Source organism: Cucumis melo, chromosome 12 (assembly GCF_025177605.1).
Source record: "Cucumis melo cultivar AY chromosome 12, USDA_Cmelo_AY_1.0, whole genome shotgun sequence".
Taxonomy (NCBI): Eukaryota; Viridiplantae; Streptophyta; class Magnoliopsida; order Cucurbitales; family Cucurbitaceae; genus Cucumis; species Cucumis melo.
Window position 1 is genome coordinate 11,224,325 of NC_066868.1, and position 18,679 is coordinate 11,243,003.

The window sequence follows — 18,679 nt, forward strand, 5'->3', positions numbered from 1 at the left end:
TGAAAATAATGATGGGAGAGAGAGGGATTGGCGTGCAGTGCAAGGCATTGAAGGATTGATGATAATAGTGAAGTGATAAATGATAGTGTCTAAAAACATCCTACAATTTTGCAAATAGCATCACGAGGAGATTGCAAAAGCAAAGGTCTGCAGGGACTGAAATGTAAAAGGCAAAAGAAAAAAAAATTACAGAATTGCTTTAGGCCAAGTGCCCCACATGCCAAGAAGTAAAAAGGATCAACATACACTTACACATCCTATACCATATTGTAAGCTTTCCATTGACAAGTGATGATATTTTTTGTTTTTTTGAATTACACCAATTGAGGCAAGAAAGCAGAGATTCCATGCCAACGAGAAAATGTAAAATCACTCACAGTGAACAAAGAGGAGTCCAGTGATAATGTACATAGCCAATATTCGAAATCTAATTTGATACTTGATGGTCCTAAAATATTCGTGCATCCCTTATGTACCTTTTTGTTTTTTAATTTCTATGAATGATCTTTTCACCTAGGCCGTTGTGATTAATGACTCAAGCTCACAAAATGTATGAAATATAATCTTCCAATTACATGGAATGCATTGGGGCTACCCATTATAAAAATTTGTCTCTGTAATGTATATAAAGAACAGTCTTTAAATGTATCACAATAGATGACCATCATGAGGGCTACAATAGAATGATGACCATCTATAACACAATGAGTTAAAAAAATACGATTGTGCACTAAGACTTGATCGAAAGATTATATTACGTACATTTGTTTAAGGATAGGTCATTAATTATTGTAACGACCTAACTCTTTATACTAAGCTGAGGTCATTACTACTTAAAAGAAAATAAAAACTTTCTTAAAACAAAAGGAAAATAAAACAATTTTTCATAATCAAACCTCAAGTACTCATTCAAATCATAAATAAACTACTACAAAATCTACTTTACTTGACACTAGGTATTTTTACATACTTAACGTTTTTGTTAAAAGAATTGTCAAGTATAATCTCAAAAAGCGGAGTTTACATAAAGCTTTTCGAATTATTTTACGTTAACCTTAACATTTTTTTCGCGTCAAATATTGCGAACATTTACTTGACGCAAAATTAACTTCAAGTATTGTTTAAAGAAGACAAAATTTTCACCAAAATTTTCAAATTATTTTACATTAGCTTTTACTTGACGTTTTGTACTTTATGGTTTTTTAGCGTAACGTATGGTGCATATTTTACTTGACGTTTATTGCGTCAAGTATAGTTGACATTTACTTAACGTGGAAATAACGTCAAATATAGTTAAAATTTTGATTTGATACTTTAAAAATTAATGTTTTAAAAATGTCAAGTATAAGAATATAAAAATATAAAAATATTTTTTATTTCTCTTCTTCCATTAAATAAACTTATTAAAATAAATTTATTAAAATAAACTTACTAATTACTAAAATAAACTTATTAAAATAAAGTTATTAAAACAAACTTATTAAAATAAATTTACTAAAAGAAACTTATTAAAAATTAATTTAGTAAAAAAAATTATTAAAATAAATTTAGTAAAAGAAACTTATTATAATAATTAAATTATTTTATTAAAAACAAATTTATTAAAAATTTCCTTCAAAACCGTTCATCTCCCCCTTTCTTTCCCAAAACCCTCAACGTCTCTATCTCTATCTCCATCTTTAGTCCCTAAGTCTCTTTATCTTCACCAGTCGCCCACTATAGTCCACGCAAGGTCTCCACCGCCCGCAACCACAGCCACACAAACTCCACCACCCGCGACCACAGCCACTATAGCTCACTATTGTCTCCGTTTTCAGACAGTGACCCACGACATCTCCAGACCCACAGCCTTCCGATGGTGACCCACAACCTTCCGACAGCGACTCACGGCCTTCTAACGGCTACACTCGACCTTCAGACGACGACTCACTGCAATATGATGATGACCCACTGCAGTCCCACGCCGCCCATGCAAACTTGACCCACGGTGACTCCAACCCACATCTTCACCTTCCTTGCTGGTAAATCTCATTTCCTCTGTGCATTTGCTGCAACCAACGTTCTGTGCATTCGTTGGTATTAGTTACATTATTTACAATTGCAGAAACAACACCACCCATATATTATTTACATTATTTGCTTTTTACATTTGCTATGTACATTTGATGGTATGAGATTCTAAAACATTTGTTGTTCAATATGATTTGATTTTGGTAGAATTTTAGAGATTTTAAACTTTTTGATATTATATAATTAAGATTAGAGATGAAAATAACGGACCTCCATGTTCAATATCCTTTTGCCAAAAAGAATCTCAATAGTCAGAAATAAAGAATAGAATATCAAAATTAAGAAGTATCTAACGATATCAAGGAAAACAAATCAAATTTCGATGCAATGAGAGGGCCATAATCTGAATTAAGCAAATAAGTAAAAAGATAAAATAAAACAATAAATGAAACTAAAGGCTTTAAGTATCTTCATAGAACTTTCAACCTGGTCTCCAATAGCATCTCCTTCCAGATATTCCATCAAAGCAAACATCGATGCTTTGCTTAATGAATCTTGCCTTAGAAACTTAGATTAATGGGTGGTGTTGGAAGTAATAAGTATGAATTGGTTCTTGGCTTCGAATATGTTTATTTTTATATTTATATTTATATTTTTATTTCTACTTTTGGTTTGAATTGGCTCTTTTTATTCAACTAAATTGAAATTTGGTCAATTTCTTTTGTTAGAGATTAAACACCAACTTCATAATAGGGAAGGGCATAGTTAACTGAATAATTCAATTCAACGGTTCAAATCGAGGTTTAGAACTTAATTAAGAGAAAATCGATTGGAACTTATTTTCTTAAAGAAATAAACCAAACCAACAACACTTATTAATTTGAGTTTGATTTCGATGTAAATGATCTTACTACTAGAACACTTAGGCTAGATTGTGATTTATTTGTTGATAGGATAGTAAGTTGCATGAGGTACCTAATTTTGAATATTGTAATTTTTTTTTGTAGATCCAAAATTATCATATTATAAGTATGGATAAATCATGAAAGAGAAGAAAGGGATTGCTATTAATATACCACCCATATCTCTTACATCAAAGAAGAAGATCGTAGAAGAGGAGGAAGTGATTGCAACTAGGCCATCAATATCAAAGAATGAGGTAAATGTGAAGGTAGATTGTAAATAAACAATTTTACATATATGAGTTTTTAGATTGTTACTTACTTGTGTTAGGTAAAAGCTTCAAAGTCAATGACAAAGGAGGTGAAAGTTACAAATGAACCATCCAATCTACAAATACAATTGAAGTATATTCTTAGATATGCTGAAAGGGTAATGGTTGATGGGTCTAATTTTTCATTTCAACTATCTCCTAAGTTATTTGACATACCTTAAAAGAGTTGCATTTTGCGAGAAGATGTTATTGATTTTTGTAACATGCAAAAAGTTAAGATTTTATCAATAGTGGCTTATATTATGTAAGTAAATATTACTTCTTCATTATATATATATTCACACTTTTTAATTAGTAGTAAGTTGATGTATGCAATTAATTTATTGCTGGTACTTATACTCATTCATCGTTGATTTGAAGAAGGTTTCAAAGTTCGTTTTTGTAGATCTATCTCTTATTTTAGCTGGCCATAGTAGTCGATAGATTAGAGCTCGAAACCTTTGTAATAAATTAATGACTTCCAACCAAGATCAATGAGTTGTTGAGATCAATTGGTTGCTGCTCCTTATTATCTGGGTAAGTATAATTTTTATCAACTTAAACTTGCATTAGTACCAAAATACTAATTACTTGAATATATATTTCAAATTCTTTAAAATAACAAACATATTAAAAACGCATTTCTTAATTAGAATTTCGTTGTATATGAATAATGGAAAGATATTTTTAAAAAATTATTTTGAATAATAAAACTGCTAAAAATATTTACAAATATATGAAAATATCACGGTCTATGTAGTAGACCACAATAGACTACTATTTATGTTTATCATAATATATATAAAAATAAATAGAATAGTCTATTGTGGTTGATAGTAAATAGATTGATATTTTGTATATATTTTAATTCCTTACGTTATATTTAAAAATAGCTCAATATTTTAATCTAAAACTTAATTATATTAAAAATAATCTAACATAAATAATTAGGACGAAAAATGTAAACTAAATCAAAAACTTAAACCTTGATTAAGACTCGTAAACCTACCCTGTAAATAAAAGGTCAAAATAAACAATGCCAATATTACTTTGTAATACCAAATTTGGAAGCCATAAGAGTTATTCTTGAGGAGGTAGTTTCTGGTGCAGCAAGGAAAGCCCTTCACACTTTTTCTTAAGCCGATACATTCGTTTTCGATGTGTTCGACCTTGATTGTGTTGTTCCCATTCATGTGCTCCTCTTAGTACTTTATTCCCACAAGCCTGTACAAATCAAGTACTTTCAGGAATATATTTCACACTTTGGTGTTCATTATTCTTTTGTATTGGTGCATGTGCATGCTGGAAAAGTATTTCTAATGTAATGCTTTCCATGTAGTTTCGATAGTATTTATGTAAGAAAATAGAAGATTAATGATAATGTCTTCAATTATACCATTCAATGGTTTTTTTTTTTTTCTAATCATTCAGTATGCAGAGAATTCTCGAAGCAACGGTAATTAGGGTTCGTGGCTTATTATTATTATTTATTTTGATATTTTCCATTTATATTTTCTATGAGGTCTATTTATTCCCCATATGTATATGTAAAAGGTCATATCTACTCTAATTTATTCACTAATATAGAAAATTCACAAGAATATTGCTCCTTCGCCTAGCTTTTTTCCATTTATTCTGGTTAAATAGAATTGACCCAAAAGTTTTGACTAACAGGTGAACGTAAATTTAATACTATACCAACATTCTCCCTTACTTGTAGGAATTAGAAAATATGTTAAAGACCCAACAAGTGAAAAGCAAAATTAGTTAAGAAAATAACATTACAAAGATTTCAACACGTTAATCCAAAAGCTCTATCTTGACGCTGAAAACAACAGTTTTCAAATGCAAAAGAATAGTTAGAAACACCACCAAATGGATATCACCTGACATATATATTGTGTCCACAAGTCCTTGATTAGCTTTGAACTATGCGGTTTCATTGTCTGGGTCACCAAACCGTCTGTAAGAAAAGATCTAATTATTTGAACTGCTGGTTCAACGACGTGTCGAGTCCATGAATCCTCCACTTTGCCTAACGTTTGAGATAGCAGTTGTTCAAGATAATGGAGCAGGCAAGAGGAAGCTTATAAAATAAATAATTAATTAAATAATGAGCTTAAGATTATCACAGAAATTATACATGTTATATATTCCGTGGAATCAACATAGTGGATCTTCCATCCAAACAGAGTTTCCAGTCTCTTTAGCTGCCTCCTCTGAAAACAACAAGTACACTTTATAACAGAGTATTGAAAAAAAACATACCTATATTATTTTAATGCATGTACTTACGCAGTAAAAAATTGACCATATATAACTTAGTCTCCAAGCTTTTTTTGAGAAGACCAAGGGACTTCATTGATTAGTCGAGGAATGAAATGTCTAAACAGGGAGATAAAAATAATTCTAGCCACTATTGTGTAAGACCCCTGCTCAGGGTCAGTAGGATTATTAGTCAATATTACTCTATGGTTATTTCTTATGAGAAGGGGCATATTAATATCAGTAATTAGATAGTAAGTTGGTTAAAGCTTTTAGTTCCATATAGTGAGAGGATTGAAAGGCTATTGTAGTTTCTTCATTCATATTGCAATAGATGTTTATCCTTAGCGTTCTTTGTCTGTTCTGTGTTCTTGAGCACTTCTCATAGGCGGTATCCTAACATATTGGTCGTCTATTAAAATATAACTTCCACTAGAGACTAAAGTAGAAAGACTATGAATTATCATAGTGCAAACATGTACATCAATAGGGAAATTAAACAAAACCAAAACCATAAAACTATGATAAGAAGAATGAATGTCATCGGAGATCTGCTCAGACACAGAAGATTCAGAAGGAGAACCTATCAGGGGTGAGTCAAGTTTTTTTTTCCTTCTTTTAAAAGAATATCCAACAACCACTACAACAAAACTGAGCTTTAATGTCCACTTAACCCTGACATTATAACTGTACGATGTCGTTTGTCAACCAACATCTATGAACGTATTATTAAAGCCTAACCGACATTAAATATGACAACAATGTGTTAGAATTTATGTTCTAAAACTCGTAATTTATAGTTTAAAATTATATTTTATTCAATAAAGTGGTTATTGAAGACTTATTAGTGAAAATAGAATACTATAATCTTAAATCCAATAAATTAAGATCCCGAGACTATCTAGTATAGATTTGAACTTTATATAAAGACATAAACGTGAATCAAGTTCAAGTATATAGCCTAAACAGTCGATAGTGTATGAATAAGGTTGGGTGCCTTATTCTGGGGACATTATGGATGCAGCCACCTTTGTAGTTAGTACAAATGATGTGATCTTGAATCGTTCTGTAGAGACATGGAAGTAGGAGCATCCTATGTAAAGAGTTTACATAAGACTGGAACCATGAAATAGTCACTTTTAAGTTATAACACCGTTGACTTAATAAATTGACTATTTTGATTATTGATGACATACGAGCTAACTATAAACTTCTACTTCTGTTCTTAGATCTACATAGGTGAGGGCAACTCAACAACACTGCACAATAAGCCTCCCATTTTAAGTGTAAGAACGGGTGCAAGATGAAATTCTCTCATGCAAGGACTAAAACAGGTCTTGAACAAAGGGGCACCACTCTTTTATTGGTCCATAAAGGATCCGGTTTATTGGTTGGACCTTAAAACAATTGCTCAATAATGGATCGGTAGGACTTAGGAGCAAGATGTAATCTCGAAGGTAAAATTGTATTTTGACCTAACCGAAATAACGAACAACTTGTGAAAAATTAACTTACAAATCATGGTTATATCAAATGAACACAAATATATAAATAGTGGGAGAAGTGCAGTTACAGAACTTTAAGGAAATGATCTATTAGTTAATCTCATATCATTAGAACCCATGATCTATAGGTCAATTAGAGTCCCTTGTTAGCTCATATGGAATTAACTTAATGTTAGATTAGTTCGAATAGTTGGTTAGGTAATGAAAGAGAAACTAACAAGTATATGTGATTTAGTGGTCAGTTTCTCAGTTTCGAGATGAAACTTTATGTTTAAAAATGATTTAAAAGACTATGAATACGAATTCATACTTGGAAGCTCGGAAATGATGGAAATAGTCGAAGTTGTAAAAAGTAGAAGAGTTCACTTTTTTACTTTGAAAAGTCAAACTTTGACCGACAATATATTCAAATGTGATTTGAATTTCAAGAAAATGAGTGCGGATTCATGCTCGAGAGTTCGAAATTATTCAAGGAGAGAAAAATGGTAAAAGTCAAAATATTGACTTTTGGTTTGAAAAATCAAAGTTTAACTTCGACTAAAATTAAAAAAAAAAGACCAAAATGCCCCTTGACTTAGAAAAAGTTGGATAATTCCACTAACTCATAGTGAGCTAAATGAAGGGTTATGACACTAAGCCCACTAAGGATGAGTGCTTTGTGAGGTATTGGTTCATGATAGAATTGAACACATCCAATTGTTGCATGTAATTTGATTATAAAAATATGTTTTGGAATGGTTTCAAAGTTTTTTTTTTCCGTTCTTTTTGGCTTTTTTGATTATTTGATGAATTTTTCCACTTTGCAAAAGAAGTCATCAAGAAAGGAAAAATCTCTCGCATCTCTCTAGCATTTATACTTCTTCCTCCAATTTTCATCACACTTTCTCCTCAATTCTTTCACTCACCAGGTCCCACAGTCCGATTCTAAATTTGGAGAATAGCGGGTCAACACTAGTGGTGGTCTTAAGTTTGTGTTCTTATGGTGATTACGAGCAATTGGAAGCTACGAGAGTATTAACCCTAATTTCGTTTAATTAGGGAATTGCATGTTGATTTCTAAATGCTAGTGTGATTAGAGTAAATTAGATCTTAATTTCGTTGCACATGTCTATCATATTCCATTAGTGTCATCATTGAGTTCTTCAAGTTCCCAAAAGCCTCTTGAGTTTCTTCTGTCCACTAATAAGCCCTACCTTCAACAATTGAGTTAATGGGATAACTATCTTACCATAGTTCTGAACAAATCTTCGATAATATCCAGTTAAGCCCAAGAATCCCTGCATTTCTCATACACTCATTGGCACTGGCCATTCTTTTGCTGCTATGATCTTTTCAGGGTCAACTTCCACTCCCCTTCCTGGAATCACATGCCCGAAATACCCCACCCTTGCTCGAGCAAAACTGCAGTTACCTATGTTTACATACCATCTTTTCTCTCAGTATTTCTAATACCAGCTCCAAATTCTGACTATAGATCAATATATCATCAAAACATACCAATACAAACCTTCTCATGTAAGGCTTAAAGATGGTGTCATCAAGGATTGAAAGGTAGACGGAACATTAGTCAATCCAAAAGGCATTACTAAAAACTTACAATGCCCTTCATGGGTTCTGAAAGTCATTTTCTCCACGTCATTCAGGTTCATCCATATTTGATGATAGTTGACTTTTAAGTCAATCTTCGAAACATACTAGCTCTATTCAATTCATCAAATAGCTCCTCAATAACCAGTATGGGAAATATGTCTGGAATCATCACATTATTTAATACACGATAATCCAAACAAAACCTTCAACTACCATCCTTTTTCTTCACAAGAAGAACAAGGCTAGAATACGGGCTTGCGCTTGGTCTTATGACTCCCGAAACTAACATTTCATCTACCAATTTCTCCATCTCCTCTTTATATTGGTAGGATCTATACGACCAAACATTGGGATCAGTCCCCTTCTTCAAACGAATGTGATGCTCTCTATGTTCCTTCTTGGTGGAAGTTCTTGGTTTTTTCCCTTCAGTTTCATCGTTCCTAGTTTGTCAATCCAACCACAAAATTAAGGGATAATTCGGCCACTGGTTTTAATTCGGCTTCCACCTCCGGTGTCTTTAAGTCCTTCTTCACTTCTTGATCCTCCTCAATTACTTCAACTTCCTCATCGTTCTTCCATACCACTAGAACTCTCAACTTTCTCTGTTCTTTTATCTTGCATCTGTGTCCTACGTAATAACACTCATCGCACCTGAAAAATAATCCCTTATCCCTCCAAGCCTAAAATTCTGCATTAGACATTCTTTTCGCTGGACCTTCACGTCAATTTCCCACCATTGTTGCTTCTCTCCCTGTAATAATCCTCATCGAAAAATTATCTCCCATTTCATTATCTTTTGTTGTTATTGGCAAATTAGGTTTATTAAAATTCAAGTTTGGGCCTTACCTTCTAAGATCTTGCTGAAGCTTGCTTCCTTCTGCGTAATCTCCCGATTCTCCACTCGTTGGGCCAGCTTCATCATTTGCGCAAGCCCAATAGGCTTCCAAGCATTCCACCTCGACCTTAATCCACAGACTAAGCCCATTCATGAACGTAGCGATTTGCCCTAAATAACCAGGAATCGGGATCTATACAACTAAATATTGGCATCTCAACTTTCTTGAATTTACTTTGATCGCTAACTCCTTTATCTCCTCTTGATTTACCTTCATTCATCGACACCTCACCTCCTTCGATGCCCTTACTCAACGATTCCTTCATCCCTCTAGCAGTAATCATTCCTTATTCTTAGAAGGAGTGCATTATTCAATAACTTGACTCAAAACCAAAATCAAAGGAGCGAAGCAGCTTGACTAAGAAGGAGAGGAGCGAAGGTGCTCATAGTTAAAGATATAGGAGAGGAGCGAAGGTGCTCATAGTTGAAGATATAGGAGAGGAGCAGTTAGGCTCGAAGAATTTGAGTCCTTCCTTATTCTTCAAATGTTAAGGCTCAAAGCTCATTGAATAAAGTAACCTAGGCAAGGAGCAAAGAATTTGCGAAGGACTTGTTAATGGAACTGATTTGAATAGGAAAGCCAATATGGAAGAAGACTACTCCTACGGAGGCACGAATGCTCTTTTGATATTCCCTCGACATACATTATCAGCAATTGTTGATGCTTCTCTTCTTGGACTCCCAATCTTTCGATGCTCTTTGCTAATGTCATGAGATTCTCCTCGATTGCTGGTAATTCATGTAGTTCTACTCGCATTCCAGAAATCTTATGATCAAATGCTTCCAGTTTCTCCTCAAAACGCTTTTGAGCCATTTTTTTCACCTCTTTTCCCATGTTAAAATTGCTATGATACCAATATGATAGAACACTAACTGAAGTTGTGTATTATTCAAAAGATCAACAAAAAAAAAGTATGAGGAATTGACAAAGTACCAATCCCTAAATCAAAGCAAGAAAGGTAAAGAAGAATAACAAGAACACTACCCACCCCTCTGCCCTTACTATCTTCCAAGGAATTGACAAATGGTTCACACAATTCTCATACCTCACTCACTGACCCCGCTTTGCTATTTATACCTCCTCATATTCCTAACGAACTGTGGGTCTCAGCCTTGGCAGGCTGGCAGCAATACTACCCATTACACGTGCACTCCCCTTATTCCCCCTCCTATGTACTACCACATGATAGGTGGCCTACCAGAAAACTCTCCATCCTTGCCACAAGGACCTCAGCTAAAAATTTTATAAAAACACACCTAAACTACTGGTTGAAGCACTGAATTTTTTGAAAATCTACTTCAAAAGATAAAAACAGAAGAGCAGAAAATAAGAAACAAACTAGTTATCCAATCTGCAATAAATATGGGAATTCTTCTTAATCCATATTGATATTCGCATTTGGAAAACATGTTCACTTCTATGACAGAATCACATCAGAAAAAAGGAAGTTGATTGATGCATACCTGACGACGAACCAGTCTTCTAGTATTCAACTTTACATTATCTACGGCTTCTTTCAGTAGCAAACTGGGTTGGCCATCACACGGTGAACTTAGGATTGACCTCATACTCTCTTTCAAAATCTCATTGCACTCCATTAAATTTTTTGGACTAAACCCAGCACTTTCTTTTTTGAATCCACCTTCAGGTATATAATATCTCAAAAATTCTTCAAACTCCCGAACACCAATAGCTTGACGCAATCCTCTAGTATAGTTTGCATTTGGATCGTAAATGTCATAGACCTCATCAAGCAATCCAGCAGCCATCATGATGTCAACTCTAGAATCAACATGTTCGTCAAGTTGTGGAACAGAAGCATCAACACATATCAAGCAGCAATCATATCTGAAACTATCGGCTTGACCCCAATTCTGCCCTGCCACATGCAATATTACACTATGTATTTGATATGAGAGAGGTAACATTCAAGAACTTAAGCAGGCAAGGTGAAATGAAGAATGAATAATCTGATGATAAGAAACTCATTTCAGAAGTCCAAGCATCAAGGAAGAACTAAAACGAGGGCATGCAAACACGCATTACCATAGTCAGATAGCTCAATGGAAAGAAGATTCATACCTCAGCAGCCTTTCCTTGAAAAAGTGTGCTGGGAAGAACACCAGTGCGGTAATACAAACTTAGGTATTGATTTATCTGTAACATAGTGTCAATTGAAAAAAGATCAAAAGTTGGGTAGGAAATGCAGTTAATTTATGCAAGATTAAGTAGTGGACCATATGACACTCCTGTTAGGGGCTTTTGTGTCATTGGTATGGAAGGGAGAAGGAATCATAGTTGCATTTCAATGGCAGAAGTACGACAAGAAGTGGAATGAGATTGGGCACTGAACCTTTGACAGAGGGAAAAAAACTGCTAAATAATGCTGAAACTCCCCATTTTATACATTAGTTTTAAACTTAATTGGGTAGGGGCTATCCCTCAATGCTGCCAAAACTTTTCTTATTGGGATTAATCTTTGTGATGAGGAGGTTCTTTCTAAAGCTAGTGAGTTGGGCAGCAAGGTTGATAAATTACATTTTGTCTATTTGGGTTTTCCCCTTGCTGGGAAGGTCGCACCTAAGGAGGCTTGGGTTGCTCTTGAGGAGAAATTTAAAAAAAAAATTGATAAATGGTGTGGATTGGTCATTTCCAAGGTGGTAGACTTACTCTTGCTCAATCAGTTCCCAAAAGTTTACCTTGTTACTTTTTCTCCTTATTGAAGTCTTCGAAGGGTTTTATTTCTCGCATGGAAAAGCTAATTTGTGACTTTGTTTAGGGTGGCGGACTTGGTATACCGACCTTTCATCTTGTCAGCTGGAAGTCAACCTCTCTCTCCAGGATTTACGGCAGGTTGGAAATCAGCCCTCTTAATCATGAGAATTCTGCTCTCTTGATGAAATGGTTTTGGAGGTTTTGTCACGAAGAAAACGCCTATGGGAAGGAATGTGATTAGAGCTATCTACGGTGTGGAGAATCATGGGTGGAGTTCTATAAAGCCAAAAGACAAAAGCAGCTTCAGATTACAGAAATGACATTTTAAAACAAAAGGAACAATGTTTTACCTTTGATGATTTTGTGGTGGGTGATGGGAGACATAAGGTTTGGGAGGATAGATAGTGTGCTGCCCAACCTCCTGCTTCCTTGTACCATGACATCTACCTTATTTCCTCAAAAAGGAATTATGTGGCAACGATTGGGTTGAGAAGGAGATCGTTTGATAGAGAATTAGTAATTATAATGCTCTTGCTCAACTGCTAACTGATTGGGTGGTGAATAGAGCAAAGGAAAGCTTACAGTGTAGGTTGGAAGCTTCGGGCTAGTTTTCTACCAAGTCTACTTTCCTCAAGTTAACCAAGGGGGCTACTAAAGTTAATCAATCTTCGGTCAATCTTATTTGGAAACTGGAAGTTCCTTTGGTCCCTGGCCTATAGAAGTCTCAACACCCAGGAAAAGTTCCAAAGGAAGTTTCCTAATTGGAATCTCTTCCCTTCCAAATGTCCGCTTTACCAGAAGGAGGCTGAGACTTCAGATCACCTTTTTTTACACTGCAAGTTCACGTCCAAAGGGTGGAATAGGATTTTTGAGACTTTTGGGTTGGATGGGTATCTCCCATTGCAGGTTGATGACTGGATGATGGTGGGTTTGTATGGGGGCAACTTTAGTGGAAAAGGAAAAATTATATGGTGTTGTGCAACCCGTGCTCTCTTGTGCATCTTTGGAATGAAAGAAATAGTAGGGTGTCTGACGATAAGTGTAGCTCTTTTGATTCTTTTTAGGCTTTTGTGCAACATACAGCTTCTTGGTGATCTACAAACTACAAACTACGCAGATTTATTTTGTCATTACAGCCTTCTCATGATTATTAACTGAAAGGCGCTTATTAATTAGGATTTTGTGGGTGGGGGGTCCACAAACCCTTCCCTTTACGTTCTTCTCTTCTTGTTGATATATCTGTGTGTTGCGTGTATAGATATATCTTCATCTGTTTCTTATCAAACAAATAAAAAAAACGAAAGAAAGATTACACATAACATGAACTGACAGCCTTACTTTTCTGTGGTTATTAGGATGGATTCTGTTAGCCGAAACTGGATCAATCTCTTTAAGATGGTTATGGTCATACTTCAAACCATCTCTGCCCTCATCCAAATCAACTCCCAGCTCTTCATCGCCTGAAAAAACATGAATAGGAAAATATTATTTTAAACACCAGATCCATACAAATACTACTAAACATAAACCTGTAGAATTAGAAATTACCAGGATAAATGGAACAACCTCCGCCAACATTTTCTGCAGAATCATCCAGAAGAAACAGACTAACAAGAGCCTGCATGAGAAATAGAACATGGTAACTTGATGTACTAAAATAATATATAAATATAAGGAAAGTTCACAGAAAAGAATGATTAGAAGTTAAGCATGAAGTCTCAAATCTCCCAAACGAAGCTAAACAGTTTCTATAAACAGTCATAACACAATTTGTATCGGACGGTCCAAATCGAAACAAAGGGCAAACAAGTTAAATCGCAGTGTCGAATAGGAAATTGCATGTATCAGATGATTCAAGATACTGAATCATGTGACTCGTTCTTGAATCGGTAAGAGATAAAAAGATTCGTTTGGATTGACTTAAGAAAAAAAAATATTTGTCAAAAAACTCATTTTCTTATACTATTTTTCCTAAAAATTATTTAAAATACACTTAAAATCTATTTTGAGTGGCTTCCAAACACTTTATTTTTTTTTCAAAATAACTTAGTTTTTAAATTAAACATTTGAAAATGTAATATCCAAACACACCAAAAATATAATTCTCAAGTTGCTAGGGCAAGAGAAGAAAACCCTGGGGAGCAGTTAGCATCAAAATAGCATGGGTAAAAAATCACGAAACAAGTGTTCTTGACTGCGATAGAAGAAAATAGAATATGAAGGTTGGGAGATAACTGATGAAGAGTGTGGAAGAAGACAGAAGAGGAAGGGTTGCAATAGTTTTCTTTAAAGGAAACAAATTTTATTGATATAAGCTGAGGCATGAGCTCAGATGTTAGATACAAAGGGATTCAATAGATACAACCAAAAAATAGAAAATACACCTAGAGATTTGGTGAATACCAAAAAGAGGTCAACCAACATGATATCAAAACATATATTACTAGAATATAGTGATATTAGTTAGAGGTTATAAACACACTCCAATTGAGGCAAATATCTTGTATCAAGTAGTCTCCAAATAATTTAGATAAGGAGCACCATGAGAAGCAAGTAGGCGAGGTGAGGCAAAATGATTTGACTGGTCATAAAATTTATCATGGAAAAACTCTTGTTTTCGTTTGAACCAGAAATCTGAGAGAAAGGCTTTAACCGCGTTAGACCATAGCGTTTGTGCTTTAGGAGGTAAGTGTGGACCAGTGAGTACTTGAAGCACAAGGAAGGGTTTGCAACAGTGTTTCCCAATTTCCATTGAAGAAGATAGAGTCACAAGGAAAATGAAAAGACTATTGATTTGAGATGCTTAACACATGTTTACATGATGTTTGAATATTTAAGACATATAGTTACCATAAACATTTTCTCCCAGAAATCAAAACATCTCAAATCAAATTAATCAATAGTCTCTTTATTTCCCTTGTAACTCTCTTTCGCCCTCGATAGAAATTCAGAAACACGACAGCAGCCATTCCTCTTATTTCTTCTTCCACACACCTCATCAGTTCATCTCTTAAGCTTCAATTTCAATTTTCTTCTAAGTTCTAATTGATGAAAAGGACAGTTGTTTCACGATTTTTCTTCCAAACTACGTTGACAATGGCCAGTCCACAAGGTTTCTTCAACAGCATCATAGCAACTAAAAAATGTTTTGATTCAAGAATAAGTGGCAAGATTTAGCATCTCAAATCACGATACACATAACTTCTTATTCAAGACCACAATTTAAATTGTTTGCCCTTCAATTCAAATTGTATAATACATATCATGTATCATATGTTTTTAACAACATTGATCACACCTTGCACTTTTACTTCTCCGGTCAAATGATAAAATTTCAAGTACAATGCCAAAAACTAGGTCAAAAGAAGATCCCCAAAGACATGTTCTAAAATTTAAAAAATTGGCTTTATGATGTCCAAAAATTTCCTTCAACTACATGACAACAATCTTGAACATGAACAATTATAAGAATTTGAACCATAAAATCCTTGCACCTTGAAGCACTCAAACTATCGCATTCATCATTAGATGACTGACTTTTTCTTACCTGTATATAATAATTTGTTCCGCCCACTATCATTGGCAAGCATCCACGAGAAATTATGCCATCAATAACCTGCAAAATGAAAATGCTGAATCAAGACAAAACTATATAAATAACATTAATCAGAAAGGAAAAAATCAGCCCAGACACTTATATAAACGATAGATTAATATGCTACAAGCAGCACAGGACTGTTGAGTTACTAACCTAAACTAGTCTATTCATTGGCCCTCTTCAAGTATTTTATAACTCTCTAATGTGAGCTATTAAATTCTGAGTAGACAATTATTAAGTTACTAACACCTTCTCTTCCTGCAACTCGAGTATGAAACCAACATTCCCAAACTAACCTAACTATTAACTTGCTCTGGTTCTTCTCCTTTCCCTGTATTCCACAAGTATTGTGCAGGACCAAGCAGAAGCCAAGCCTCCCATACGTTTGAATGAGACCAGTAACTACAGTATGATAACAGGGTTACTTGAGAAATTTAACTTCTTGATCTTAATTGAGGAAACTATTGACGATGTTCAGAACTAGAAGAAGAAACTGAAGCTTTGTAAAAGTTCATCGACTCATATCATTGAAGAATAGCAATAGAAAACTACAGTAGAATAGGACAAGTACATTTTCCGACCACGCTAGTTTCCATTTGCAACGGAATAAAAATTGTCACACATCAATTTTCAACTCTTTCAACTTAAATCTCAGAGAATGCGCAATGAACCCTAGAAGCAAAAACCCTTTGGCGCAATACAATGTTATAGCTAACTTACATGAACAGCAGAATTTCGGAAGTCTTTAGCCGTGAATTCAACGTCTGGACTCACAGTACCTAAAAGATGATGCGGTACTCCTAGAAAACGAAACGCATTAAGAAACCCAAATCAGAAATCAAGAGCAACCAAGGGAAGCACGGGTTTAACAACAATTGGAGAGAATAGCATACAAATAGAAGTAACTAACTGACCATTTTGATCTTCAGGGGGAACTTTGTTTGTGAGAACGTCCAATCCTCGATAAACCTGCATAGAGTCAGCGTTGATGATCTCGACGGGGAAGTAAGAAGCCAAATCGATAGCGAGACGTGACTTCCCAGAACCAGTCGGCCCCATAATCACGACCATCTTCGGCTTTTCTCTTCCCATAATCGAATTTGCAGACTCTGTTCGAGTGCCTCCGTCTACGATGGCCATCGCTTCACCGGTACGTCAATTTTAGACCATTTGTACCATTCAAGGGATCTTTTTGAGAAATTTGGACGAATGCCCTCCGACTTTCACATTCAAATGACTATTGGTCTTATGTTCTGCGCTATGTCAGCCACTGTGAATTTACCAAATTGACTTCATCCACAAGCGAGGTCAATTCGCTAACAATTTCTTTTCGGTTTTTCCTCTCGTTTCTTTTTCTCGTGTATGTATAAAGATTTAGACAAATATTAAAAATCCTAAGCCTTCGTCGAAAAAAAAAAACCATTTCCGCTTCAAGATTGTAAGTTTTTCAAAGAACTCACGTAGAGTTCTTCGGAATTCTCTCAATTTTCTTCTAAAAAATCTTTGTCCAATAGCCGAAGAAGCTCGGGTTTGTTCCCGTCAGTCTGATATTTGAATATGGATTTCTCTGCCTCTTCGGAAAATTGCAAAAAAAAAGAATAGGTTAAAAAATGAGGGTTAAATGAATTTTGGAATAACTTTTCAAAATGGAGAGTTTTAGGATAATTTAGGTGTGAATGGATAAAAATGTCCTTCATTAAATTTCTCTTTCTCTTTTCCTTTCCCTTCTCTCCACATTCGCTTTCCCTTCTCTTTCGCGTAGAGTTTTCCTTTCTCTTCTCTTTCACGTAGAACACTTGAAGTAAAAAAAGAAAAAATCGTTGTGGTCTGATACTCTGCTCTAGTGCCGTTCGAAAATACTCCGGCCATTCGTCGCTTGCAGTTCGTCGGTCCTCCATTGCATTTCGTCGCTCCTCCTTTTCGAACCATTCAATCAACTTCGAGTGTTTTCTCTCTATTTTGGTGAAGTTGATTGAATGGTTCGAAAAGGAGGAGCGACGAAATGCATTGGAGGACCGACGAACAGCAAGCGACGAACAGCAAGCGATGAATGATTGGAGCATCTTCGAACGGCACTGGAGCAGAGCAGAGTATTGGACCAGAGCGATTTTTTTTTTTTTTTACTTCAAGTGTTCTAAGTGAAAGAGAAGGGAAAGGGAAACTCTACGCGAAAGAGAAGGGAAAGCGTACGTGGAGAGAAGGGAAAGCGAACATGGAAGAGAAGGGAAAGAAAAAGAGAAATTTAATGAAGGGCATTTTTGTCCATTCATACCTAAATTGTCCTAAAACTCTTCATTTTGAAAAGTTATCCCAAAAGTCATTAACCCTCCTTTTTTAACCTGTTTTTGGCAATTTCCCCTAATCTTCGCCAAAAAATGACGAGGTTTTACTTCTTTTTGTGGGGTTTTTTTAAAAACTTATTTTGGTGGATTTTGTTTTGCTTTTGAGAAATTGGAAAGAAGATGAATCCAAAAAAGATTTTTTTTCGGAGTTCCGAGGCTACCAATTCCTTCTCGTTTCTCTCTCTCCTCCCTCGTTTCTCTTCCTCGCGTAAATTTTTTTGTTCTAGTCCAATAGGATTGTACTGAATTGACAAAAAAAAAACCTACCAATAAGGGTCAACCCAACCCAAAAAACTATATTAAGCTTGGTTGGGTTGGGTTGATTTTTTTATTTATATTGTTTTTCAAATTTTTATATTGATTATATAAATGGGTCTTCTAAAAAATATAAGAAAACAACAAAATATTTATAACAATCCGAAAATGTAAAAAGCCCACTAATGGAAAATACCAAAAATATCTTATAATCGCCCGTAATATATTTGGTATACGATCGTTTAGATTTGGAAGCCAAAATCCAAATCTAAACCATTTATTTTTTCAAT

The 18,679-nt window shown here is 34.8% G+C and overlaps 1 protein-coding gene and 1 long non-coding RNA gene across 2 annotated transcripts; one reads left to right on the forward strand and one right to left on the reverse strand.

The window, feature by feature from the left end:
• The first annotated feature begins 1,878 nt into the window (after positions 1 to 1,878).
• LOC103500351 (uncharacterized) lies at positions 1,879 to 3,545 on the forward strand. The gene is made up of 3 exons (XR_007815798.1): positions 1,879 to 2,021; positions 3,018 to 3,169; positions 3,244 to 3,545. It is a non-coding gene; the product is annotated as an uncharacterized LOC103500351 (long non-coding RNA).
• A 638-nt stretch (positions 3,546 to 4,183) lies between these two features.
• On the reverse strand, positions 4,184 to 17,304 carry LOC103500335 (tRNA dimethylallyltransferase 2). Its single transcript, XM_008463609.3, has 10 exons — positions 16,707 to 17,304; positions 16,513 to 16,592; positions 15,742 to 15,810; positions 13,743 to 13,812; positions 13,533 to 13,654; positions 11,562 to 11,636; positions 10,943 to 11,353; positions 5,367 to 5,442; positions 5,110 to 5,258; positions 4,184 to 4,447 (listed from the first exon to the last, which is right to left on the reverse strand). The coding sequence occupies exons 1-10, from the start codon at positions 16,930 to 16,932 to the stop codon at positions 4,304 to 4,306; spliced, it is 1,422 nt and encodes a 473-aa protein (XP_008461831.2). The 5' UTR covers positions 16,933 to 17,304; the 3' UTR covers positions 4,184 to 4,303.
• Positions 17,305 to 18,679: the final 1,375 nt, after the last annotated feature.